The sequence below is a fragment of the Python bivittatus genome, unplaced genomic scaffold (genome assembly GCF_059951505.1).
Source record: "Python bivittatus isolate LINGU-HERP-01145 unplaced genomic scaffold, Pbiv_v1 ctg000680_np1212, whole genome shotgun sequence".
Lineage (NCBI taxonomy): Eukaryota > Metazoa > Chordata > Lepidosauria > Squamata > Pythonidae > Python > Python bivittatus.
Window position 1 is genome coordinate 7,413,045 of NW_028277095.1, and position 27,672 is coordinate 7,440,716.

Consider the following 27,672-nt stretch of genomic DNA (forward strand, 5'->3'; position numbering starts at 1 on the left):
GACACCTCGAAATCTAATAGCAGCCCTACTATGTTGGGAAATACCAATAGTTCTCAACTTACACCCACAATTGGGACTAGAACTTATATTGCTAACCAATGCAGTGATTGAGTCGTGCCTGATTTTACGACCATTTTTGCCATGGTCGTTAAGCGAATCTGGCTTCCCCCATTGACTTTGCTTGTTGGAAGCCCCCTGGGCAGGTCGCAGATGGCAATCACATGACCCCGGGACTTTGCAACTCTTGTAAATACATGCCGGTTGCCAAGTGCCCAAATTTTGATTGTGTGACTGCGGGGATGCTGTGACGGTCGCAAGTGTGAGGACTGGTCGTAAGTCACCTTTTCAGCACTGTCATAACTTTGAACAGTCATTAAACAAATGGTTGTAAGTCGAGGACTATCTGTACATAACATGGATGCTGGCAATCTTTCTGATCTTTCTGAGGATTTTCTAATGACCTCTGTGTGCCTACAAATGCTGGCATAGCTGGAATAGTCAGACTAACCCAACATGTGTCTTTCTGTGACTCATTAAACCAGTGTTTCTCAACCTCGGGAACTTTAAGACGTGTGGACTTCAACTCCCAGAATTCCCCAGCCAGCATGGCTGGCTGGGGAATTCTGGGAATTGAAGTCCACACGTCTTAAAGTTCCTGAAGTTGAGAAACACTGTGTTAAGCTTCATCCTTGTTCACTTTTGGTTGTCTCCTGGCCACTAAATCCAACTCACTGACTCATTGGCTAGGTGCTAAAAGAAAAATCCCAATGCAGAGGATGCTCGCTGCAAGAGAAATTTTCTTAAAGATTGGAGCAAAATGTCTGAATGGAGCCACTGCTGATGCGGATGGCTTTCTTCCTCCTTTAAATACTGAGTGTAAAGTAGGATCGTGACTCCTTGTGAGTAAGCCACAGAATTTCCACAGAGGCGGCCTTGGGTATATTTTAGGACATCATAAACAAGCGATAAGCATACTCTGTCCCTCCGGTTCTTACTTATTGGAGGAGCTAACTTTAGAAGTACAGCAAGAAACACCAGGTCACTGGGAGGGACAGAGGCCTTTCTGACTCCCTTGCACTTTTCCATTTCACTGAAGCTACCTGAGTCTCTCCTCTGGGTCACTTTGCTTCCTCCTCTAAGGTGGGATTTCAAGGTTTTCCAGGCCCACAACCAAAGCGGTCTCGCGTTTGGTGCAGCAGAGAAGAACAGAACTGCTAAAGTAGCCCCTAGGTCAGTGTTTTTCAAACTTGGCCACTACAAGAGGTGTGGATCTCAACTCCCAGAATCCCCCAGCCAGCATGCTTGAAGAGGTGTGGACTTCAACTCCCAGAATTCTCCAGAGTTGACATCCATACCTCTGATGTCAGGTTCGGTCAGCACGAGGCTTCAGGGAAGCACGGGGCTGCAGGGAAGCTCGCAACCAGACCACGCGGAATCCACCGGCAGTAGCTAGCGGGGAAAAGAGGAACCGAAAGCGCCGCTAATTAACGAGCCACCTGCGGCCAGCTAAACAGGAAAACCGCAGCGGAAGCTTTTAACTATGAACTGATAACGGCGCGAGCAAGCAAGGAACGGGGCCGCAGGCAGCGAAACAAGATCGCAACGCAGCACAGAACCCGCGGGTCTGCACGTAGCAGGGAGGGACCAACCCAGCCGGAGGGGGACTGGCAATCAAGGACAATGGACTCTGACCGACCCTGCCATCATGAACGATCAGGGGGGACATTGGGGGGCCTAATAGCCCACAGCCGCAACGCGATCACGAGGCGGGAAAAAGCGCGGGAAGGGGGGAATATAACAAGTGATGCAATTGTACCAAGCCAGTCCTGGCTTTGCTTGTGACTACTACGTTACGCATGAGTAAACCTTCTTTGTGAACCACACGTGTCACGAGAGTTTCTCTGCCGAACGGGGCAAATCTTACATAAAGCCAGGACACCGTCAGCGCTACCCGGTACCACCGAGGAGCGTTTTCTTTCTCAATACAGGCATGACCAGCGACGAGGAATCCGTGGGTCAGCTGAAGCGCGAGGGATCCAGGCTCGCGGAAGGGCGGTCGGAGCCGCCCGGGAGCGACGGGGCAGCGGCCAGGGCCGGGCGCACTCCATCCGAGCGGTGGTCGATGGGCGTGAACCAAGGACCAGACGATTCAGGCGTTACGATGACCCGGGGTTCGGGGTTCCGAAACCGTGAGTGGAGCAAGAAATTCGCCCAACTAGAGGAGAGAGTCGAGCGACGCCTAGACGCCGTGGAGGCGATGCTCCAGACCCTACTACAGAGAGTGGGGCCACCGGCGGTGAACGAGGAGGCGAGCGACAGGGGGGGCGGTCCGACACCCCCGCCGGCACCACCCATGGCGCCCTGGTCGGAGGACCAACGGGCGGCAGACGCCCTGAGACTTCGAGGTATCACTGGGAAGTTCTCAGGGGACCCCGAACAGCTGCCGCACTTTCTGACGCACGTCAGGGGGTTCATGCAGAGGGGTGGTCACCTATTCGCTAGAGACGAGGACAGGGTATCCTACGTGGCCGAGCTGCTAGATGGCCAAGCAGCCAGCTGGGTGATCGGGCTGTACGATGCCAACGCAGTGGAACTACGGAGTTTCCCGGACTTCATGCAGGCGCTCCGGGACAGATTCGAGGACACATTGAGCGCCAAGCGGGCGGAGGACGACATCCTACAGTTCAGACAGCGGGGCAAATCGGTATCGGAATATGCCCTGGAGTTCCGGAGGTTGGCCGAGAAGCTCGCGGACTGGCCGGAGTCCCTGAAGGTGAAGTATTTTAAGAGGGGACTCAACCCAGAGATCCTGGAACAGGCACTGGGGCGGGACGACCCGTCCACAGTGAAGGATTGGATCTGGCTGGCCGGAACGGCGGAATCGGCGTGGCGGCAGATCCAACAGAGCACAAGACGATGGGACCAGACGAGGGACCAGCCGAGGGAGAGGACCCCCGAGGAGAGGCGGAGCGGTCGACGGCGTTCCACCGGGAGGCGAGAGGCGACCAGAGCCCCGAATCTGTGCTTCCGATGCGGAGGCAGAGGCCACCGAGCGGCGCAGTGCCCGACGGAGCGGGAAGGCGCCCCACCACGGCCCGAAGTCAAAACCCCGCGTGCGAACGGGAAAAGGACCGGTGACCGACCGCGGAAGGGGGCAGTGGCGGCGGTGACCGAGAAAGGACGCGGGGGGTGGTCGACCCCGGAGACAGCATCCTCCGGAGAGGACTCGGAGCCGGCGGGAAACGAGGCGCGCTCGCACTGAACGGCGTCCCAGTGCGAGCAGGGGAGTCGAGGCGCGCGGACCCAATAGGAGACGAGGACTGCCCACCGTTCCGGGTGAGGATACACGTCTGGGGGGTGAGATCCGGAGGGGAGGCGCAGCTACGGGCGCTACTGGACTCGGGCTGCACCCACTGCTTGATGCACCCAGCGGTGGTCTCGGGGCTCGGGCTACAGCTGAGGCGCCTCCGGGAGCCCATTTCATTCAGCCAGCTAGATGGCACGCTGGCAGGGGGGGGGCCAGCTCAGTATTACACCGAGCCGGTCCAGATGACGATCGGGAGTCACCGGGAAGAACTGAGGTTCGTGGTGGTCCCGGTGGCCGACTACGCGGTGGTACTCGGCTTGGCGTGGCTGCGGCGGCGGAATCCACGAGTCGACTGGACGGTGGAGGCAGTGCGGTTCGGGGTCGACAGACCGGCGAGGGGCGAGAGCAGAGGGGACCGAGCCGTGGAGACGGAGGCAGCCGCAACCACCGGCGGGCAAGCGGAGGGTCCGGGACACCGGGAGACGGGGCGAGAGCAGATGGGGCCCGAGACCCGGGCGGCAACAGCAGCAGCAGCAGCGCCGGGACCCCGGAGACCCGCCACGATCCCGAGGCGAGGGGAGGCAGCGGCGACTGGCGAGGCGACCGCAAAGCGAGGGGCCGGACCCGGGGAAACCCCGACAGGCGGCGGAATCCCGAGGCAGTATCGAGACCTGGCGGCAGCGTTCGGGGAGAAGGAGTCCGACCAGCTCCCACCACACCGGCCCAGTGATTGCGCCATCGAGCTAGAGCCAGGAGCGACCCTGCCTAAGCCGAAAATGTACTCCCTGTCGAGGAGGGAGATGGGGGCCCTGCGCGAGTTCATAGACAAGAACCTAGCGCGGGGATTCATCCAACCCGCGAAGTCACCATTAGCGGCCCCGGTGTTATTCCGGGAGAAGAAGGACGGCTCGCTCCGTATGTGCGTAGACTACCGGGGGCTGAACGCAATCAGCACGGAGTACAAATACCCCTCCCCCTGATGAAGGACTTGATGTCGCATCTGTCGAAGGGGAGGGTGTTCACAAAACTGGACTTGCGCGAAGCCTACTTCAGAGTCAGGATCCGCGCAAAAGATGAGTGGAAGACGGCGTTCAACACCCCGCTCGGAAGCTACCAGTTTTCCGTGATGCCGTTCGGATTAAAAGGGGCCCCGGGGGTATTTATGCAGCTAATTAATGAGGTGCTGCACGACCTACTCTACCGGGGCGTCCTGGTCTACCTGGACGACATCCTCATCTACACCGAGACCCTGGCGGAGCACGTGAGCCTGGTGCGCACGGTGCTCCAGAGACTGCTGAAGGCACAGCTGTACGCAAAGCTCTCGAAATGCGAGTTCCATCGAGAGCAACTAGACTACCTCGGCTACCGAATATCCAGCCGGGGAATTGAGATGGACCCGGCGAAAGTAAGGGATGTCCTGGGCTGGGAAGCGCCGCGAACCCAGAGGCAACTCCAAAGCTTCCTAGGGTTTGCGAACTTCTATCGTCAGTTCATCCCGAACTTCGCCCAAATTGCCCTTCCCCTAACCGACCTGCTAAAAACCAAGGGCACTGGGAAACCCCCCAAGCCCAGCATGGCACTCGCGTGGACTGCAGAATGCCAGGGGGCGTTTGAGGAACTAAAACGGCGGTTCACCGCAGAGCCGATCCTGCGCCATCCCGACCCAGACCGGCGGTTTATAATCCAAGTGGATGCATCAGACGTGGCAACGGGAGCAGTCCTGCTCCAACCCAGCCCGGAGGGGGCCATCCACCCGTGCGCCTACGCCTCCCGCAAATTCACCGAGACGGAGAGGAGGTGGATGGTGTGGGAGAAAGAGGCGTACGCGGTCAAGTGGGCGCTGGCCACGTGGAGGCATCTACTGGAGGGGGCAACTGAACCGTTCGAGGTGTGGACGGACCATAAGAACCTCGAGGCCCTGAAGACCCCGCGTAAGCTATCCCCCAAACAGGCACGGTGGTCCCAATACTTCGGGAGGTTCAGGTTCACACTGAAACACATCCCCGGGAAGCGCAACTTCCTAGCGGATGGACTGTCTCGCATGCCCCAACACGCCAGCCTACGGGAGGAGATCGTGGACTCCGTCATCCCCGCCAGCAGGCTGGCTGCAAAGGCGGTGACCCGAAGCCAGACCAAGGGGGAGCGACGGGATGCGGCGCCTGAAGTAAGGCAAGGGTTCGCGGAGGCGGCGGAGCGGGACGCTTGGCTCAAGCAGAACCGAGAGGCGCTAACCGGCCAAGAGGGGTTGTGGTGGCACGAAGGAAAGCTGTACGTGCCCGAGGGTTGCCGACGGGAGGTCATGGAGAGAGCCCACGACAGCCGGAGCGCAGGGCATTACGGCTTCGTAAAGACACTCCACTTAATCCGGCGGCAGTTTTGGTGGCCAACGCTCCGGAAGGACGTGGAGGCGTACTCGGGGGGTTGCCCGGTGTGCGCAACAGCGAAAGGAGCCAAAGGCAAACCTAGAGGCCTACTCCAGTCGGTAGCGGAACCCGACGGCCCTTGGCAAGAGGTCGCCATGGACTTCATAGTGGAGCTCCCGGAGAGTAAGGGGAAGACCGCCATTTGGGTGGTCACGGACTTATTCTCCAAACAAGCGCACTTTGTAGCGTGCCGGCGAGTCCCCACGGCCGAGGGGCTGGCGAGACTGTTCGTGCAACATGTCTACCGACTCCACGGCGCACCTCGACGTATCGTCAGCGATCGGGGCGGCAACTTCATCGCGAGGTTCTGGCGGGAGTTCCTGAAGCGGGTGGGGACGAAACAAGCCCTATCCTCCGCGGCGCACCCGCAGACGGACGGAGCCACGGAACGCCTGAACGGGGGCTCGAACAGTACCTGCGCTGCTACGTGGGGCACCAACAGGACGATTGGGCGGAGCTACTACCATTCGCGGAGGTGGCATACAACAACGCCGTCCACAAGAGTACCGGGTTCTCTCCGTTCAAAGTAGCCACCGGGAGAGATTTCGTCCCCATGCCGGAGCTGCCTCAGCCGGAATCCCAGATCAACTCCCTGGACGCCTGGTTCGCCCAAATCGACGAGACCCGGCGAGCGGCGCACGCGGCATTGCAAAGAGCCAAAGCCGACTACAAGAAGCACGCGGACCGCAAGAGGCTCCCCGAGGAAAAGTGGAAAGTGGGGGACCAGGTGTATCTGTCAACCAAAAACCTAAAGACGCACCAGGCATCGAAAAAACTCAGCCCGAGGTTTGTGGGGCCGTTCCCCATTTCGGAGGTCATCAATCCAGTGACCGTCAGGCTGACGCTCCCGAAAAGCCTCGGGAAGATCCACCCGGTGTTCCATTGCAGCCTGCTAAAGTTGCACCAGCCGGGGAACGCCTGGCACAAGGCGGAAGGAGTACCGCCACCCATCATGGTCGGGGGGGAGCAGCATTTCGAAATCAACCGGATACTGGACGCCCGGAGGCACAAGGGGCAGACCCAGCTCCTAGTGCAATGGAAACATTTCCCCAAGTCCCACAGCGAATGGGTGAGTAAAACCCACATAAGGGCGCCGGACCTAGTGCGGGACTTTTACAGTAAATACCCCGGGAAGCCGAAATAGGACCGAGGGGGGGGAGTTGTCTTCAGGGGGGCGGCATGTCAGGTTCGGTCAGCACGAGGCTTCAGGGAAGCACGGGGCTGCAGGGAAGCTCGCAACCAGACCACGCGGAATCCACCGGCGGTAGCTAGCGGGGAAAAGAGGAACCGAAAGCGCCGCTAATTAACGAGCCACCTGCGGCCAGCTAAACAGGAAAACCACAGCGGAAGCTTTTAACTATGAACTGATAACGGCGCGAGCATGCAAGGAACGGGGCCGCAGGGCAGCGAAACAAGATCGCAACGCAGCACAGAACCCGCGGGTCTGCACGTAGCAGGGAGGGACCAACCCAGCCGGAGGGGGACTGGCAATCAAGGACAATGGACTCTGACCGACCCTGCCATCATGAACCTAACTTTAGAAGTACAGCAAGAAACACCAGGTCACTGGGAGGGACAGAGGCCTTTCTGACTCCCTTGCACTTTTCCATTTCACTGAAGCTACCTGAGTCTCTCCTCTGGGTCACTTTGCTTCCTCCTCTAAGGTGGGATTTCAAGGTTTTCCAGGCCCACAACCAAAGCGGTCTCGCGTTTGGTGCAGCAGAGAAGAACAGAACTGCTAAAGTAGCCCCTAGGTCAGTGTTTTTCAAACTTGGCCACTACAAGAGGTGTGGATCTCAACTCCCAGAATCCCCCAGCCAGCATGCTTGAAGAGGTGTGGACTTCAACTCCCAGAATTCTCCAGAGTTGACATCCATACCTCTGAAAGGGGCCAAGTTTGAAAAAACGCCGCCCTCGATGGCCTGGGGTCCAAGGCCAAGAGCCTCTGAGATTCAGATGGCATTCACTCTGCTTCTGAACACTTCATGGTGTTTGATGCTTGTAGCCTCTGCCATGCCTTGGAGGCACAATTTGCATATCCAGATTATCCCTGGCAATAATTCATTTCCCCAATTGATTTTTCCATCTGTATTGATTCACTCCACATTAACTGTGTTTGTCACTCTGTCTCAGCTGAATAGATGGCCATGAACTCAGCAGTTTTCGTGGTTGGTGACCACAGTGGTGAAGCTTGCAAGCACCTGAATCCAGCCCTACTTTTGGGGAGACCTTATGAAACACATAGGGACTTCCTTCGCTGACACCCTGAAATCAGGTGGCCACGACAAGGAAGAACCTGGAACTGAACACTGGTTGGGTTCACATACAAATGGAGTTAAGGAGCACAACCTGCTCAAACCCTGACTAAGCCCTGTAAGGAAAAGTTAAAGCAACTGGCTATGGCTAGCCTGCAGAAGACACAACTGAGGGGAAGTATGATAGCAATCTTGACATACCTGAAAAGGGAATGGACTTATTCTCTGTTGCTCCACAAGCAGGACCAGAACCAAGAGGTTAAACCAGAAGGAAGCAGGTTCTGCTAACATCAGGAGACACTTACTGATTATATGAGCTGTCAGCCAGTGGAACAGGCTGGCACATGAAGTGTTGAGTTCCCTTTCCAATTCCATCAGGGGGCTTTTTCACCTTGGAAAGTGGGGGCAGTCAGGGGGCTTCTGTGAGGGAAAGGTGTCCCACCGCCTCCTGCAGTTGCTTCCTCTGTCAACTTTCAACCAGAAATTCAAGCCCACCAAGAGAAAAGTGAAAGAATTGTCAAATACTCTGAAGATAAGTTACGGGGGGGAAAGCTTCTTTCAAAGACATTCTTTTGGGGAATTACAGGAAGATCTTAGCTTAGTGTTACCCTGAGCTAAGGTACTCCCTGTCCCCCTACACCGCTGGAGCACAACTGTCCCTTCAGCTCTCCGCTGTGACAGGATACTCTCCTCCAGAGGAATGCTTCACCCCGGCATTCATGTCCCTGGATGATTTCCAACAACCAAAGAGATCATCAATATATGAAAAAAGGAAAACTTTGCTGTGTGGTTTGTTAAGTGAAAGTCCTGTTGGAAATGACAACCAAATAAAGATATAAATAATAAACCAAATAAATAAACAGGCTAAACTGAGTGAGAGAAATTAACGTGTCCCATTATCATACCAGCCAGAGCTTGGCTTCTACATCCCAACTTTCTGTCAATATGTTGGCATCTTTGGGTTAAGAATGGGCTTTCTTAGAGATGTTAGGACATTTCTGAAGTTGAGACTTGCAAGGTGACCTCCAGATGCCTGACAAAATTATACTAGGAAGAGAATCAGAAGGCCAAATGAGATGCACCAAGAACAGGCACAGCTCACCAAACATGGCAACTACATGCATGGTTTCCCTTCTCATAAGATCAGGTAGCAATTAACTCATGTTGTGGTCTCATGCCACGCTCAGTTTCTTTGCCTCATCTGCCACTAGTGGGTCTTGGGGACCCCAGAATGTTGCAATGTTACAACCTGAAGTAAGTTCTTCTAAGCACCGGGGAGCTCAGATCAAGAACATCAAGAACTCCCAGAAGAACATCAAGAACTAGATCATGGTTGCCCCTCGCAGCAGCAGGATTGATCCATCTCCTCCCTCCAATGAGCTGGACCGAGTCCAGAACTTTCTAAGAGGGAGAACATTTGGGTCTGTTTGGTTCTGATTTGTTTTGCAAGGGAAACTCCAGAAGTTGAGCAAGAACAATTGAACACAGCGGTCCTACGTGCCCTATTTGCGATGATTTAATGTAACGCTGATTTAAGATGGAACTTTAAGGCAAATCATAAGTTGTGAGATGGACAGCCATATATGTTTGATAAATAAAAGTAAATAAATAAATAAATAAATAAATAAATAAATAAATAAATAAATGATCACTGAGATGTAATCTGAATTCAAGGGTTTGTATTTGCAGCATCTGTGCCAACACCTGGCCCGCTGCTATTGCAGAGCCATCAAAAGGACCCCACCACCACCATCTGTCCCACCCACTTAGGTCACTGAGGAGGACTTGGAAGAAGTCCTCTGCGGAGACACTGGACATCAACAACCAATTTAGTTTTGTCTGTGGCACATGATGGACCTGAAGCAAGGCCTCGTACAGTATTTTTGGAGAGATCTAAAACTCTACTTTCCTAGTCTTTTAATGCGGCTGTTTCAGCTTTGGTATTTTATATTAGCCATGTTTCTACCGTACCTGCAGAGGCTCCCTGAGCTGCGAAAGGAGTGGGCAGCGTATCGCATTTCTTAAATATAAAGAATTCACTAAAATCAAAAGGTGAAAAGGCAAAGAGAAGGCCCAGCTGGTAGCCGACAGAAGGTTCTGCTTCCCTTGGGGGTCCTTCTGATATGCCCAGCTACTCTGGCACTGGGCAGAAATGTCAACTGCTACGGACCTGGAGCCCTGCAAGGAGACCCAACGTTCCCCTTTGCCTCGAACGGCCCACCACCAGATCCAGAGCAGCTTCTGTTTAGCACGTCCCAGCAGCATCAACTCAGACAGAGCATCTGCCTTGCTCTGCACGCCGGCTGGCCCTGCAGCACTCCAGCCTGCAGCCGTGAACGACCCCATCGATGGATCCAGAAGCAGCAGGACATGTTTGCTCTGGGCTGAACCAACCGGGGTGACTAAGATCTGACTCTGCACTGCCACAGGAGCGGCACTGAAATGCTCCAGGGAGATCGGAAGCCTTTGTCGTTGTCAGCAGAGGGGACCGACCCTGAAATTCACGCCCCGGGTCTTCCAGGGGATCAGGCTGGCCCTTTGTGAGTAGCGGGCTCCAGAGGCAAGGCGAGCTTGGTTGGGTTCATCCCCAGGACAGCAGCTCTGATGTCAGATCCAAAAGAGGAATCTAGTAAAATAAATAGCAGGCAACCTGGAAACTACCGAACTGGTTCACAATCTGCTCTTCTTCCCGCTGAAGATGTCTGAGCTTCGGAAAGAGCCCTGCACTTCTGGGGTGAAAAATGTCCTGGGAGGACTCCTTCCAGCCACGGGGTTAGGGTTAGGGCAAAATGCAAAGATGTGACCATGTGGACTAAAGCAGCGCGGTGAGCATTGCAAAGACCGGCATCCGGACCCTCTTCTCGAAGCCCACAACTGTGCAGGAGGAACACAGCCCCCTCCTCAGCCCCCTCCTCCCTCTCCTCTTGCTCCTTATCAGGAGCTATTAGAGCCACATCAGCCTCCTCGTTCAAGACCCTTCCATGTTGCTCCTCTGCCACCACCACCGCCCTTGGCTGACCCAGAGCTTAGAGGCATCCCTGGTTTGTGTGTGTGCACGCGTCAAGGTGGCAGCCAGAGCCATGTGATGGAAGCCCCATCTCTTCTTGCACATGCAACCCATGTATAAAAGGGCAGGGCGTGGCGACAGCTGTCCTTTTGACTTTTTTGACCTCTCCCTACAGGCAGGGAGATGCCCTGAGGCCTTCTGGCTCCAGCTGAGTCTTCCTTGAGCCCCAAACTTCCCCGCAGCAGCAGCAGCAGCAGCAGCAGTAGCATGACCTTACATTTCTGCTTTCCTCTCATTTCTGACTTTCTGGGTCAACCTGTGCATGACTTAACAGGGAGAAAAGCCAGGAAACATTTAGCTGCGTACACCAGGCTGGACCCTACGCTCGGGCGACTTCCCTTTGGCCTTCAGAATGCATAAACGCCCACAGCATCCTTCGCCCTTCCCCATTCCCCACGGTGGCATTTGGGCTTCTGCCACTTTCATAGAGATCGCGCGCTCCATTGTTTCGTCTCAGGGTGAGCGGGGCCGCTGGGCAGGCTTTCAAAAGAGTCAGAGAGAAGATACCGGCCTCGCTGCCCATTTTTTATGCAGGTGGTAAACCTGCCCATTCATTCGGAACCTTTTGCTTAAAAGAGGAGAAGGGAGGGTGGAAATCACTCGGCTATTTTTGTCCTTGGATCCAAAGGCTGCCTCGCCGGCTTTGTACAAGGACTGTGAGCCTCTAATTCAGTGTTTCTCAACCTCGGCAGGTTTCAGCTGGGTGGACTTCAACTCCCAGAATTCCCCAGCCAGCAAGGCTGGCTGGGGAATTCTGGGAGTTGAAGTCCACCCAGCTGAAACCTGCCGAGGTTGAGAAACACTGCTGTAATTTCATTCTACCAGCTGCATCTAAGACAGTTACTGCATAATTCAGGCTATCAGTGAAGGACAGATTACTAAAGGGGGGGATAAATGCAAGAAGACAGCAGGATTTGCTCTTCGGGGAAACCAAGCCACAGGAACTGCTCGGGGATGACTTCGGGAATAACGCTACTCTGCCCCTTCTCCCCTTCTGGGGCAGCCGAGGGAAGCTGGAAACCTCAGCATCTGCTTTCAACCTAAAGCCCTGTTACCCCAGAACAAGGAACCCTGCCAAGGTCAAAAACTATGGCTTGTTGCAACAAGCCAGGATCATAAGCCACCATCCACGTGTAGCCTATTTATTATTTAAACCAGCTGCCGGATGCAAAAACAAACTACAGTTTGTTTAAGGCTGCCGGATGCAAAAACAAACTACAGTTTGTTTAAGGCTTGTCCCTGCTGGATGCAAAAACAAACTATAGTTTGTTTAAGGCTGCCGGATGCAAAAACAAACTATAGTTTGTTTAAGGCTCCCAAACCCTTCCTTGCAGCTGCGTTGGAGGAAAGAAAGCTTATCTTAGCACTGAACTGTGATTTACCCCACTGAAATCTGCAAAATCTACCTTGCTTTTTTTGAAATCTAAAAAGCCCAAGAACTTTCAGTCAGAATCAAAGGCAAACAAGTGTCCCCCCCAAAAGGAGAACAGTAAACACGAATATTTAAATTAAAATTAAGGATCCTTTCATGCTATCAAGCCGCCGCTTCCTTGCCCAACCTAATTTCGCTCTGCGGTGAAATGGGCGGTGGCAAATTCGAAATGCAAATAAATAAATAAATAAATTGGGGTCCTTTCAAAGGGACAGAAAAGGTTGGAAAGCAGATTTTTAAAAGGGAATTAAAGCAGTCATCCACCAAGAATCCCACATACCTCCTGGCCAGGAGGTGAACGCTGCATTTACTCCTTTTTTGCTAGGGCGACCAGAGCGGGGCTGCAAAAACACAGATGACCATTAGATGGCGGCGTTTTCTGCAGCCCAACTGAGACTTTTTGGTCCGGTTCTAAATTTTAGGTATAAACGCGAAGCAAAGGGAAGCAAGGATGTTTTCTCTATCTTTAGGACCTCGAGAGCCACAACTGGATAATAGGCCAAAGCTGGTAGAAACTAGTGACCGAAGAGGGTTCATTAAAAAAAAAAACCCACAAGGACATACTTGTAAATATATGATTCACCCAAATGGATAGTTCAATCAACGAGAGCAGTGTTTCTCAACCTTGGCCACTTTAAGAGGTGTGGACTTCAACTCCCAGAATTCCCCAGCCAGCAAGCTGGCTAGGGAATTCTGGGAGTTGAAGTCCACACCTCTTAAAGTGGCCAAGGTTGAGAAACACTGAACTAGACCTTTACTTGGCTTAACCTGCATGACCTACTCTCATTGCTAAAGGTGAGAGCAAACAACATGCTTATTTATTTTCAGGCGAAAGGTAGAACGGTTGTCAGTTCACAGAAGCACCTGCTGGCCTCCATCCAACTGCACAGAAGCCATGCAGCGAATTACAGGAAAGTGTGTTGGAGCATCCTTCCTTCTTAGAAGCAACCCAGCACTGCAAAATGGCACGATTGGGTACCTGGGGTTAATTTAGAGCCTGTCATCCTAGCAAGATTGCTTTCATCTGATATCCAAGAATGTTTGCATGGCAGCCAGCCAAGAGACATTGCACTCAATATTTGTTGATACCCAAACTGCATCTCCCATTTATCTCTCCAAGCTGACAACGTTATCAGTTTTTTAGACTCTCCGCTGCAGACACGAACATTCCTCACGATTCCTTTTTCTTCTCCTAGAGAATAACCAGGCTGGAATAGCAATGTCAAGTTCCCTCAGATTGAAAGAGATGCTCAGGTCTTACAGATGAGAAGAAATGGGCACCACATTAAGAAAGAAAGAAAGAAACGAAGGGAAACAAATTGGGACACAGGAGCATCTCCAGCGATAGAGGTGACATTCAAGAAAACTGGGGGTGACCGCTAGTAAAACACAAGTTTAGCCCAGAAAAACAGGAATGTGTGAGAAGAAACTCAAGATCGCCCCACCTTGACTCTCTTTGGTATAAGAGGGAGGGAAGGAGAAACTCAGAAGCTTTCAAGGTTTTGTTATGATAACCCAGATCAATTAAATAGTGTGTCTGTTTCCTGACCTGGTCTACCTCAAAGGGCTGACAGCAGGAGGGGAGGTTAAAAAGTGAAGATGGTTGCTGTGACTGTGCAGTCAAAGCCCTGGATGCATGTAAAAAGGGACAGGGCTTTGATTGTGTGGTCACGGCCACCATGTTGATCTTTTTGATCTCCTGGTGGGACAGATGTTGGAAATCATCTCTAATCATTACAGTAATAAATGGCTGGGTATGTTCTGAGCAGTCACTGCAATCAGAAAGGAGCTGGCACTATTTCCAATCTCACTGAATTAGCATTTGATCACCTTTGGAGCACACTGTTTCCTCCTTCACTGGATCACCATGGCGGTGTAATAATTTGCTCCACTCAGTAATGCTCTAAATTCAAATTCCTGTGTTTGCTGGACTCAAAACTGTCACTCTTCTGCACTGAATTCGCCATGACTTTGCTGTTCATGCAGATCCCTGAATGACATGTTTTCTCTCTTATTTGATTCTAGCAGGGGTGTCCTCAGAGTATGGTCAAAAAAGTCAAGATGCTGGCCACCAAGGTACAATCAAAACATGTAGAAGCTTCCAAGCAAGCAGAGTGTGATCACACCGTTGTGGCTGACATCTTGACTTTTCTGACTACACTGTGCAGATACCCCTGGATTTTAGTATTGCTGTATGGAAAATATTCCATGCATTTTTCTTTTTTAAAAAAAGGTAGCCTCTAGATATAGATCTGGACTTCTCATTTGACTTCTTTACCCTTAAGAGCATCTTGAGTCTGCAGAACTCTCCCATCCTTGACAGCATATTGCTAAGTGTGTAAAGCTTTTATTTTTGTAAACTAGGATGTTCTTCAAGGCACAGGATGGGAATACCTCTGTGTGTATGTGTGTGTTGTGGGGTGAAGAAGTGGAATTGCACGATTAATGAGGAGGCAGAAGGCAGACAGTGACTGATGGGCTAGGAGTCAGTTGAGTAATATGCTTTTTCATTCCAGCTGCAGCTGCACCACCTCCCCAACATCTTCATTGGAAGATGTCACCAGGGTTGGGTGGTGATGAGTTGGTTAGTCCTAGAAACCTGAATAATACACAAGTAAGCAAGCCCCAACTTTCCCATTGTTGGCTGGCATCAGCTACTTGATTGAAAGTCCAACAATTTGGCCAGAGTCCAGCAGCAGCCAGGATGGCCTCCTTGCATTTCTTGGAGCAACCAGACTCACGTTTCGCTACGTGCTTAAGCCAAACAGAAGCGTTTTGTTGCACGTGGGGAACCCCTTGCCACGAGCTGCCTTCGGTTAATTTAGCTACTTGGCCATCAGTATTGGGCAAAGAAAATATGGTCTTCTGCCTGAGTCAGCAGGAAGCTAAGTAACCTCAAAAATCATCACCACCACCCCTTGTTAGCTGGGGCCACAAGTGTTCCTGCAGCCTTGACTGGGCCCGGTTGCCTGTTGAGGACCTGACTTGCTGATGGGGCTTCCTAGTCTGCTTCCAGCAGCCATCTTCTACATGCTTATCAGGAGAAAGCGAGGATCCTGGGACCCATGGGATTTCCTTCCAGGGAAACCTAGTTAGGGTGGGGAACTTATAGCAGCCATATGTAAGTTGCATAGAAGTAATTTCCGGAGAACCCTGTGCAATTCCTGAACAGACATCCACTGGGACGGACTTTCCATGATTCTGTTCTTTGGGGGGCGGGGGGGCTCCTCTGGAGTGAAGACTCTATGAATGACACAGTCCCTCCGAACGCTGCGGGGGGGTGCACCATGTGCCCAGTGAGCTCTGGATTTCAAAGGCCCATCTCTATTTCCCCCAAGGGAGCAGAAACAAAACCAGGTTAAGCCTGTGTCCTTTGCAGATGGGCAAATCAGTCTTGAAGTCCCATACTCTCTTTCTAGAGAGGCAGAAGATCCTGCTTTGAATTTTAGAAACGGCCTCCCTGGGGTACACCGTTATAAGCCAAGCACCTCATTGCAGCTTTGCTGCAATACCAGCAGCAAGTGGATGTACAAATAACAAATTACGGAAGGCTGTGATGTCTGCCCTTTGAGGTAGTCCAGACAGGAGACCAAAACTATGGGTACTAATGCTACCTTTATTGTAAGGTTACAGTACAGGCAGTCCTTGTTTACCAACCACAATTGGGACCGGCAACTTGGTCTTTTAGCAAAGTGGTTGCAAAGTAAAACCGCAACGGTGCTGATGGTCTTCCTTCAGCTTTCACAGACCTGTGAAGGTCATCAATGCAAGGACTGGTCGTAAAGTTACTTGTTCATTACCGCTGTAACTGCAAACGGTTGCTAAATGAGGCAGTCGTTAAACAAGGACCACCTGTAACAGAATCTCACAAGTCTGAAAGCACTTCCCCCCTCCCCTGCCTTTACTTTCCAGAGAACTAGGGAAGGTCCATTCTGAGACACTTTCTCCACCCCCACGACTCAAATTTCGTTTATCAGACCGTTGTCTCAGCTGCGGCTCTTCCACCTGTCTCCCAAGGTCATTCCCACATACCATTATATATCTTCCTGTCTCCCAAGGTCATTCTCACAGGCCATTACAGCCCCCTTCATGGATAGACTAAAATACGATGGCCAATGCCAATTCTTGAGAAGCACAACTGAGCTTGCAAGATACAATCTACCCATCTGCTTAGCAGAGCCCGGTCCCAGCCCGTTGCCAATCCATCTTGAGCCCCTGAGCACAGAAGGCTGAGCACCGCCCACGGCAGCTCTAGAATGGGGGCCCCTCTCAGATGGGCAAGGTCCCCACCAAAGCTGAATGCTCACCTTTAAGTACTTGTCTCTCAATGCCATATATAAATCACATACTTTGCAGTGTGATGTCTTGGCACAAGACATGTTTCATTGCCACCCTGCAGGTGCTGGTGACTGTCTTGTTCTCTTTTGACCCTACTGTGCCATCAGCTTGCTGCAATAATATGAAACTAATCATGGTTGCGAGTTTGCTTGTCCATCTAAGAGCTGAAGGACCTGTTGGGGAAGGCCAAATATTTGTATCCTAGGCAGAGATGGACCACCAAGGTGCAACCCCGTTGCTGAACCAGATGAAAGGATACACAGCTTCTCCTACTGATCCATTCCCTCCCCCCTCTCCCCCCACCTCCCTTGGGGCATTTTCAAGAGATTTGCTCCTTCTTTCAATGTAGGATACCTAGTTTGTGATGAAGGTGGACCTCCTCTCTGCCTTTTCTTTAAAATGATGGAGCTGCTCCCGTGCATCTAAGACCCAAGATTTTCATCCGAGAAAGGCTTCTCCAACAAGGAGGAGAGCTGTTGGGGAAAGCTGCTAAATTTAGCTGTGTTAAATGCAGCAGTAAAAATGTGGCAGCCCCCTCCCCCTCCCATATAAGATGGGCAGGCTTTGCATTCCTGGATTAAATTTGGTAGCTTCCTGAACCAATAAAACGCACTTAACCTTTTGCGAAGAAACAAGCGGTACTGTAGTTCTTCAGGCCATAAATTAGGGTCAGGCCTTTGCCACTAGAGGGAGCCCGTTTTCCAACTATAATTTTCAAGTTTTTTTCCCCCCCTCCCCATCTAAAGGCACAAATTAAAATGGCTTTCCTGGGTATCCAGTCCTGCAAGTGAATGCCTGAACTTTCTCCTTCCACACCCAGAACCTCCTTGATTGCATAGCCACAACTTAACCAAGATATCATTTTGAGACTTTCACAAAATCTGGATGGATGAATGGGCGGATGGAAAGATAGTTACAGTGGTTATATTCACTAATGAGTGCTAGGAGGCACCAATAAAATTAACATCTGTAGCTCCAAGAGGGAAAATGAGTAGAGAGGTGCGCCATTCATAACATTTATAGGCTTCCTTTCCTACAAGCAGCTGACACCACAAAATAGCTCTAAAACAGTGTTTCTCAAACTTGGCCACTTTAAGAGGCGTGGACTTCAATTCCCAGAATCCCCCAGCCAGCCATGCTGGCTGGGGGATTCTGGGAGTTGAAGTCCACACCTCTTAAAGTGCCAAGTTTGAGAAACACTGCTCTAAAAGCTAAATGCCTCCACTATCGTCATCAAAGTCCAAGGCGTGTGACTTCAAATGCCGGTAAAATATTGAATACACAAGATCCAACCTATGCCTGATGAGTTCCAGCCAGAAACAAAACTGGTAGTGAACATAACTCTGGGAATATGAAGTTAGAGGATCCCCTTGAAGCTTCTAGTGGAGGCCCAGCACAAACAAACAAGATAGGAAGGTACAATTTGTAGCATGTGGAAAGATCTCGAGATCATCCAAAATATGAGCTTTGATGTCCCATTCAGACTATAGGATCAGCCCAACCCTTCTTAACCAGACCCTCTTTCCTCATGCAAAGAAACAACCCTGTTTTTCTCCGTCTTGTCCACTATTAAAAACCCAACCATAAACCGAGAAAAGAAGAGGAAACTTCTTCGTTCCATCCTAGAGTTTGCGACCTACAGAACTCTCTGCCACACGTTGGCCTCCACCTGCAGAACTCTCCGCCCCGCGACACCTCGCTACTCACCTGACCCCTGCGGAGCAGCACTGGATAGGATCCACTTTACCAGGCAGCATTTCATCAGCGCTTTGCGCGTGAGCCGCGGCTTCTGCCACTTCACGTTCTCCTTCTTCCTGGGCGGGGTTTGCCCTGGGTCACCCAAGAGGCTGCCATCAGTTTCCTTATTCTCATCCTAAAAGGATACAGAGAGGAGATCAGTGGCCTCCATTCCCCCTTTGTTTCCTTCACAAGACGGAATTGGGCTACGTCTAGTGCAGTGTTTCTCAACCTTGACAACTTGAAGAGATGGGCGCATGACATAACGCGACATCTACATCTCTCTACTATGACTGTTTAAGGCAGCGTTTCTCAACCTTGGCAACTTGAAGAGGTGTGGACTTCAACTTCCAGAATCAACAACGTGGCTGGCTGGGGGATTCTGGGAGTTGAAGTCCACCCCTTTTACAGTTGCCAAGGTTGAGAAACACTGGTCTAGTATGTTAGATCACTAAGAGGCAAGCCCTGTCTTCATCCTTACTGGGAATCATTCTATGTTGGCAGCCAGATGTTGTTCTATGTAGCTCAACTCTTCCACCAAGAACTTAACTCATGGACCTTTGCACTGCCAATGGCTATCTAGAGTGCATTAATTTGGGGAGTCATCCAGGGCCTGGCACTCTGTGGTGTTGCAAGAAGACATATATAGAATCTATCAGAATGGTAGGGAGGGGGATCAAGTTATGGAAAACCCATCGATGGGCGCATGACATAACACAGCATCTGCATCTCTCTGCTATGACTGTTTAAGGCAGTGTTCCTCAACCTTGGCAACTTGAAGAGGTGTGGACCAACTCCCAGAATTCCCCAGCCAGCCATGCTGGCTGGGGAATTCTGGGAGTTGAAGTCCACACCTCTTCAAGTTGCCAAGGTTGAGGAACACTGGTTTAAGGGAAGATTGACTGTATCTACCAGTGTGGAGCCCCATGTCAGTACTTGGATGATATCCCTTGGCTAGAAGCTGGTAAGCTTTGGTTATTTTCATCTAGTTATACTTATTTTATATTATTTATAGTTACTGTGGATGTTTGGACTGTTGAACTCCACACTTCTTCGCATTGCCAGGTCTGAAAAACACGGCACTTAGATTTCAGCCAAGTCCAGAGTTCTCCGTATGCCTCTGCTGCCACGTAGCTGCAATCCCAACTTTTGCAGCCCGGATACGGCAGCCCTGCGTTCCCCGAAGCTTTGCGTTAAGGCTGCGGGTTTAGTACAAAGGGCTGTTCCTTCTAACTGGGTAGCTCGGCCCTTGACCAGCTGAATTTCACCTGCAACGATGTTCTTGCAGGATCCTCCGCGCTGATTTAGCTCCTGAGAACCTTCCATCCATTGCCAATAATGTTGCTTAGGACGGTGTTTCTCCACCTGGGCAACTTGAAGAGGGGCGGACTTCCAGTTTAACCCCCCCCCCACCCACCCGGCCAAGGGCCAGGCAGTCCCACCTCTCCCCCTCCCGGCTTATGTGCCCCACTTAAAAGTAGGTCACAGCCTTGCAGACAGATGCTGGAGGAGCCTCGCCTGGGCGGCTGCAAGGCAAGAGGGAGGTTTCAACCCTCCTGGGGGTTCTGCCTTCCCTCCAGCAAGCTGAGCTGAAGGCAGGCTTGGCTTCCCGCAGCCGGCAGGGGGAAGGGGAAAGCGGCGTGTTGTTGGGCGGGGGTTATACGTGCTTTTAACTAGTTTTATTTTGGGCTGATGTATTTACCTACTTTAAATTCCATCTCCACCCCCGGCTGTTGCATGCTCTTCTCTCCCCCTGGATCCCCCTGCACCCAGGAGAAGCAATACGCCTCCCTGGATCATGCCGGGGTTCCTTCCAGAGGACCAGGGCTTCTGGGTCTGGGATCATCTCTCCACCTTCTCGAATGAAGTTGGGTGCGAGGGTCCAGGCCCTTGGCTCTCGATGGCCCTTACAGGCCAGCCTGATGGCCAAAGAGCAAAAGCCCTTTAAAGTATTTGTTTTATTTCAAAGGGTAGACCCTGTCACCTCCCGCAACACTCCCCCAGCCAATAAACCAAATGGTACGACCGTTTTAGCCGAATCAGTAGAAAGGAAACTACTGTACAGATCATTTCATGTTACTTCTTAAAATAGAAGAGGTGGATCTTGCCTCGTTTCAGTTACAATTAGAAATCCGGGTCTGGTGTTAATGTTTTCTGTTCTCTCTTCCCTTTTCACCAATACCGAAACACAGTCATTTCATCCATCACCCACCCCAATTTGCAGGCCATCATTAAGCAAGTCTCAGATTATTACAGGAGCTGAGCTCTCACAACACACAAGACAGCTAGAACTGGATTGGATGGTTTGTGGTCCGGTGTATTTTGGAAACACACTCACTATCCTAACAAGGAATGAAATGGGCCACATTAAGCCAGAATATTGCTCATCTGTTTGGGCAATGCAGGCTATGTGAACACAACCATCATGTTTATTAATCCAAGTTGAATAATGTCATGTTAAACATGTTTAAATGATGTTACAAAACATGTTACAAAATGATGAGGATGCACGGTCTAATTATCTTGTGCGAACCTAGCCAGGCCATGATCTCATCATTTTATGAGACAACGTTCTCCTTATTCTCCTGCAATTTCTTTCCATTTCGGCCCAAATGCAAAAACAGGAGCAGTATTTCTCTTCCCCATTTGCTAATGCTGAGTAAATAACCAAACTTCAATCATAGTTATATGCACAGTTGAATAAGCAACCAGTTGGTATATAGTTAAGAACTGCATTCAACTTCTTTGCTTTCCATTTCTGGAAATTACACACCGAATCCAGGAAAGGAGGTAAATTAGAAAGTGGCTACAGAATAGAAAGTAATGGTAATGAATCCCCTGGGATTCATGACACTTTTGATTTCTTTGCAATATAAAGATTTGCATCACTTTGAAGTCTAACACATGCTTATGAGAGATGCAAAAATATGCTCAATATGAGACATTGCCACAGCCCTGTATGAATCCCAAGTATTTTTTTCTCTCTTTTTAACACACAGCATTTGCATTTCCGAGGAATAAACATGGCATAAATCTCTGACCATCTGGCCTGATGCTCATTCTGCAGAGGGAATTATGACAGAGAAGGGAGGAGGGGCCGGGGAGCTATAGCACGGAGGGAATGTGATGTTCCCCAAGCATGAGATGGGCAGTGATGTTCTCCTGGTGCTTGTGCGCTGGAACTGAGTGTGTCAAAAAGGACTTACTACTGTAGCCTGCCAGTGTTTACAAGCTCCAGCGTGCTAAGAGCAGTTTAAGAGAAGCAGAGTTAAGACAAGGAGTACTGTATCTGTCTGGTACCCAGAGCAAACCAGCAAAGGAAATTTCCTTTCCTATTTTTTCCTAACTTCAGTGAGATAACGTGTTTAATTGCCCACAATAAAGAATTTGAGTGTACATGTGGCGTATCCACAAAATCCACCAGACCTCCCCATAGCGATTCTATTTCCCATCCTGTTCAAAGGTTAACATTTTAAAAAATAATTCTGCTAAACATTTTCATTTGAAAATATGTTAACTCTGTATTTGCAGAAACATCATTTTGTCTACTTGCACTCATTTCAAAGAACAGGGTTTCGGCTCTGTTTTTCCTTTTAAACTCATCACGTTACTACTCCCCATAGCAAGATTCCATTCTCCCAGGATCCAAAACTGAGGTCTACGAGGCTGGTGCATTTCCACAACATCACAAAAATTGTACTGAGCAAGTGGAGGGTAAAGAAGATGACCTTGGCAGAGATACGCAGGAACCGTTCCCTGGGCAAAAACGGTTGAAACATTTCTTAAGCCCTGGGAAATGAGATAATATTCAGAAGTGGTCCAGACAGAAACCTCCCTAATTCACAAGGGTATAAGATGGGGTCGAGCACAATCCAACTTGCAAGATTCTGTTCTTATAGCCCATCTCAATAAAAGTAGTTTTAGCCTTCCTGTGGCATTGATTTCCTGCTCTGGACTACCTGGTGGGGCTGACAGCAAGTTTCTGACACGCGTCAAAAGAAAAGATGAAGATTCTGTGTCTCTTAGTAAGGAAGCAAGACAATGCACAGGGCAAGAAGGTATGAGAGCTAGCTTTCTCTTGGCTTCCCAAGGGCCCTGGTAAATTAGAAGCAACCACTTCTGCATGCAATTTGGCACAAAACTCTTTCTGCAAAGAATATAAAACCCAACAAATTAAAGAGGTGTTTTGACACCAGTTATAAAGACAGCAGTAACTGGGGGTGGGGGGGGGGTCAAGATCTGCAAGATGGTAGGTGTGGGCATCACTCTCTAAGCCCCCAGCCTTTGGGCTTGGAGGGCAACACCACCTGTCATCTTGCAGATTTCTCTGCCTGGCAGAAAGGGTATCTAACAAGCCTTGGCTTCATTTCATTCAAAGGTGTAACAAACCACGGCAGCTAAAAGTGAAGTGTTTCTTAAGTTGTATACATAAGAGCACAGTGTGCCAAACACTTGGAGAAAACTTTGTTACAACTCCTACCAATATGCTTGCTATTACGCTTGTCAAGTTGAGCCAAGAGACAAGTCCACGCAGCGCAAAGATTGCTCATTTAATAATATATCAATAGATTTACTGATTGATTGAGGAAGGCCAAATGAAGGGAGATTTACTGTTCTGGAGAAAGTGATAGGGACCAGAAAGTGAAGGACTTTTTCAAGATTACTGAGAAATACTCGAGCACATGTGTGGGATTATGCGCTGCTGAAGCACACCCTCCAGACAATCAGCATGGAGAGATTCAAGGTTTAATTCGAGACAGGGGTCCTCGGGCTGTGTGGACCCACCACACAGCAGCCCTCGCTTCAGGACATTTAAGCCCCGAACTGCACAGTGTTCTGAAAACAGCCAGCAGAGCTGTGGGCCGCTTCAAGAGAAGAGGTTTAAAGGCAAGGACATTTGCCGAATTGGTTCCCAGACTGATGGAGATTCAGAAGATGGTGATGCAAACACCCCGCTGCAAGTTTCTCGTTTATCAGTGAAAAGACCTCACTGGATCGCAGGAAGGTTGTTAGAAAATAAAAAATCCCCTCCCAATGTACACAGGCATATATTGGTTCTACCTGGAAATAGTTCAGGTGCTGGAATTCTTGTCGTTCAGTTCCTGTCTTCTCAATAAAATCTTGCTAAAGAGACACTATGAGAATTGTGCTTGGGAAGAATCACTTGTAGTTTGAAGCAGATGCCGAGGAAATGAAACAGAACGCCTTCTCTGCTGCTCTGTCATCCAACAGGATGGCTGTCTTGGCAGAATATTTTAACATGAATGTTTGACCTGAGGAGCAAACTCCGTTCATTCGTTCATTCATTCATTCTGTTTGTATACTGCCAAATTAATACAGGCTCGTGGCAGTTTTACAAAACAATGGACAAAAATTGTCAATCAACAATTGTAACAGTCAAAACATCCACAGTAATTATAAATAATATAGAATAAATATAAGTAAAATAAAATAACCAATTAATCTAAGTTTACCAGCGTCCAGCCAAGGAAAATCATCCAAGTGCTGATGTGGTGCTCCGCCAAAATGTAATCATAACGTTAGCATGCTTAAATGGCCATAGTTGAGAAGCTGAACATTCTTAATACTGCACTGCACGACGGGAACACAATATTCTCCAGCTCGGTGACAATTGGAGCCCCTTTATTTGAAAAGTGAAGAGCAGCAGAGGAAAATGACAAGTGAATGTTTGGAAATGTTTCTTACTTTAAAGCAATGTATTGAGAGGAGTGACACACACAGAGGCGATGATGGTGAAAAGATGAATCTTGAATCACCTTTCTTCACCAAAATGGTGACGTGGAAAAGTGTTTTCGTGATTTAGAAATGTGAAATCATGACTAAATTAGGGAACTGTGAATTGAATTGAAAGGAGATAGTGTCATTACTACCGAAACAAAGCAGTTAATTCACGGATCTCTCTCGCTCTCTCTCTTTCTCTCTTTTAACATTCCTAAAATTATTTCTCCCTGAATTCTGGAGTAGGTTTCCAGCAGGCTTCAAGCTGATTATAAAGAGGTATGCAGAAATGCCGTAAATAACTAATTCCCTTTACAGCACAGTAATGTATGAATTGGGATTTTCAACAGATGCTGCTTTAAAAAGCAAATACTAATACACAGATAAATGTGGAGATTTGCAATCTCAGAATGGAAGCTTTGAGAAACTGGGCACTGCAAATGAGTCCATTCTCATTCATGCTCACCTGTCTAACCAATTCCACTTGCAACATTAAATTAACACCCCAAAGAGCACTTCTGGGTTTGGGTTTCCGTCCTGTCCAGAAAAAACTAAAAGATATATAAAATCGTTTCTGACAGTAACAATTACATTTCACAGCATTTGTTCAGTAGCTGTCTGAGAACCACCAGGGTTAGGCCTTCGTCAGAAACATGGGTACGTGCCAGAAGTTAGTGTGCTGGGTCTTTGTAGTGCTTTAATTACAATCCAATTAGCATAGATTTCATGGATGCACACCACGGAGCAGCATGGTTACCTATATTTTTCATAGCAAGAGTTCAGTCTGTAGCTCCTAGAAATACTATATTCCTGAATTCTTGGCTAAGAAACTAAGGCAAATGAGCGAATGTGAGCCGAGAACATCACCCAAGGACTTCAATCAGGATCCTCTGCTTCTGTCAGTTTTGAAACTGTGGTTCAGCTGGAAGGAGATTCCATCAACATGGTGTATGTAGAGTTCTTGCCAAGACAGAACTGGTTACATGCTATCCTGACTTGCTGTTCTGCACACCAGCCATAAGCTGCAGTCAAAAATGCAGAGAAGCTTTTGTTCTCCTCACCAGTTCAAACTTCTCTGCTCTTATCCTAATTAATATGTCTGTCGTTTATCGATCATGATGTCCTGGAGTTGAGTCAGACAACTAGAAGAAGCCTATGGATATTACTGTGCCAAAATCAAAATGCCATTTCTCAAGGGTTCTCTTCTTTCTTCTTCTCCAAAAAAGACTCAACTTAATTTATGCCTTATTCTCAAGGTGCTTGAGAATTCCTTTCAAATTTCTCTCAATGGTGCTTTTAAGCTTCCTTGCTAGTTGCAGGGTAGCAAAAGAGCGACTGTTGGTGTTTTTTGGTCTCTGTGACATATCTTTCAATCTTTCTGTAGCCTCTCTGGCTGCCCATATGTTCCCATCTGAAAAATCCCCCTGGGAATAGAAGGGTGGGAAGCAAAAGAGGCTGCAGAACAGTGGAGGAAGGCTTACATTATGGAAGACAGGATATTCCCCTTGGCCGTTTTGTACCTAAGCAAGCCCAAGAAGACCAGATCCTACCCAGGAGAACGTCACCAAAATGTTCTTTTCTAGAAAAGAACTGAAAGCACCTTGAAGACTTTCATCACACTGCACAGGAACGGTTGAAGAAAATTCAGGAGAGCATTGCCGCACGATGCACCAGGAGTCCCTCTCTGCTTTTTGGTGCAGCTCCACCTATCTCTTGTTGGTTCATTCATTCAAAGTCTTCTTCCAGAAGGCTGATGACCTTGAGCTCCCACTACTACTATTTTGACTCATGGGACAAAAAGATGTGACCTTCTACATTTTATGACATTGACCAAACCAAGTTGGTTCTTCCCTCTTTTTTGTGTGTGGGGAGGAGTCTCACCTTCAGGACAAGAGAGTGCCCTAGACTCATCCACACACTTTTGCTTCTCCCACCAAGTTGTCTCTTGGTCTTCACCGAGGTCCATCAACAGCCATTGTGGAAGGTCCTGGGGACCATGGTGGGGACATAGACTTAATTTGCTTCCCTATCTGCCTCTGCTTGGTATCAATTATTTTGTACCTTCCCCTTCTGTTTTCAGCCTGAATCACTGCTTATGACTAATTAATATTGGGCTTAAGGCCACCGACATTGGCATCTGTTTCAGAAAGCTACCACAGAGACTGCAAACCACCTAACTAAGGTGGGCCTATTTGCACATTACCAAGCTTCTAAAGATGCATGGAGACAGGCCTGAGCTTGTGCAATCGTGTTCCACCATCTGAAACTCATAACCCTTCTGTATTTTCTCATGTCCTTTTCTCTTACTAGAAATATATAGTCTAAGGGAGAGAAAACAGAATCGCTGCATGTCGGCCCTTGGAACAGTACATTAGGATCCCTTGATTGGGAAGCCTAGTGACAGAGAAAGCTGCAGGTGGCCAGAAGCAGGGAAGTTCAGCAGCTGGAGGGAATGTCACTGTCAGCCTGGCTCAAATTCAGAAGACAGCTGTGACAGCATTTGTGCAACCTACTTGTTACAGGTGACAACATCCCATCCGTTCAGGGACAAAGAGTCAAATTAACTCTTATCTTGGGATCAACAAGGGAGGTCAATGATCCTGCAACAGTCACTCTCTGTTGATTCCCTGCAACTACAGATTCACTACAGATGTAATCAAATCAGCGGGGGAAGTCAAGCTCAAGGTTATTAGCCCCAGTGACTTGCAGAGTAAATGAAGTGCAGATCGTGGTTTAGCAATGCCAGCATGAGACTCAAGCAAAGCACAGTGATTATTCTTGCACTCTGTATTTTGCAAACAATTTCTAAGTATATGTTTGTGTCAATGAAAGAGGAACTTAACTAGTCTAGAGATCACAGTATAGATACTTGCATTGACTGGTCTTCAGATATTTGCTAGGGCTTCCAGGTCTGGACTGCAAACATTCAGATGGTAGCAAAGAACTACAGAACAGGGTTCCTCAACCTTGTCAACTTTAAGACGGGTGGACTTGCTGGCTGGGGAATTCTGGGAGTTGAAGTCCACCCGTCTTAAAGTTGACAAGGTTGAGGAACCCTGCTATAGAAGGATCTCCCTCTTTGCTGCCATCTAGTGATTGTCTGGATCTTTGCATCCAAATCTGGTAGCCCGCATGCTTGCTCCAAAATTGTAAACCTTTATTCCCTCACGTTTTCACGGCATCTCTCCAATACAGGAGAGGTCACATAACCAGGTCACTTAAAGAAATAGGAGATGCATTTACATACCACGCTAAGCTTGCTTAAAAACTTTTGGTGGTTTTGCATGAGGTACAAACCCTGCTTCTTTGGTTAGTTTATGGTTCAGTGTTTTGTGCAATCCCAAGAAATGTTTTAACTCAGTACTGGTAACCAG

The 27,672-nt window shown here is 49.4% G+C and overlaps 1 protein-coding gene across 2 annotated transcripts in view; it reads right to left on the reverse strand.

The window, feature by feature from the left end:
* The window catches only part of KCNIP3 (potassium voltage-gated channel interacting protein 3), a 109,642-nt gene that overhangs the window by 65,279 nt on the left and 16,691 nt on the right, over positions 1 to 27,672 (reverse strand). For both annotated transcript variants that reach the window (XM_088151874.1, XM_088151875.1), the window contains exon 2: positions 18,530 to 18,695. In XM_088151874.1, the coding sequence (XP_088008000.1) occupies positions 18,530 to 18,695 (166 nt within the window). The remainder of the gene's footprint in view (positions 1 to 18,529; positions 18,696 to 27,672) is intronic.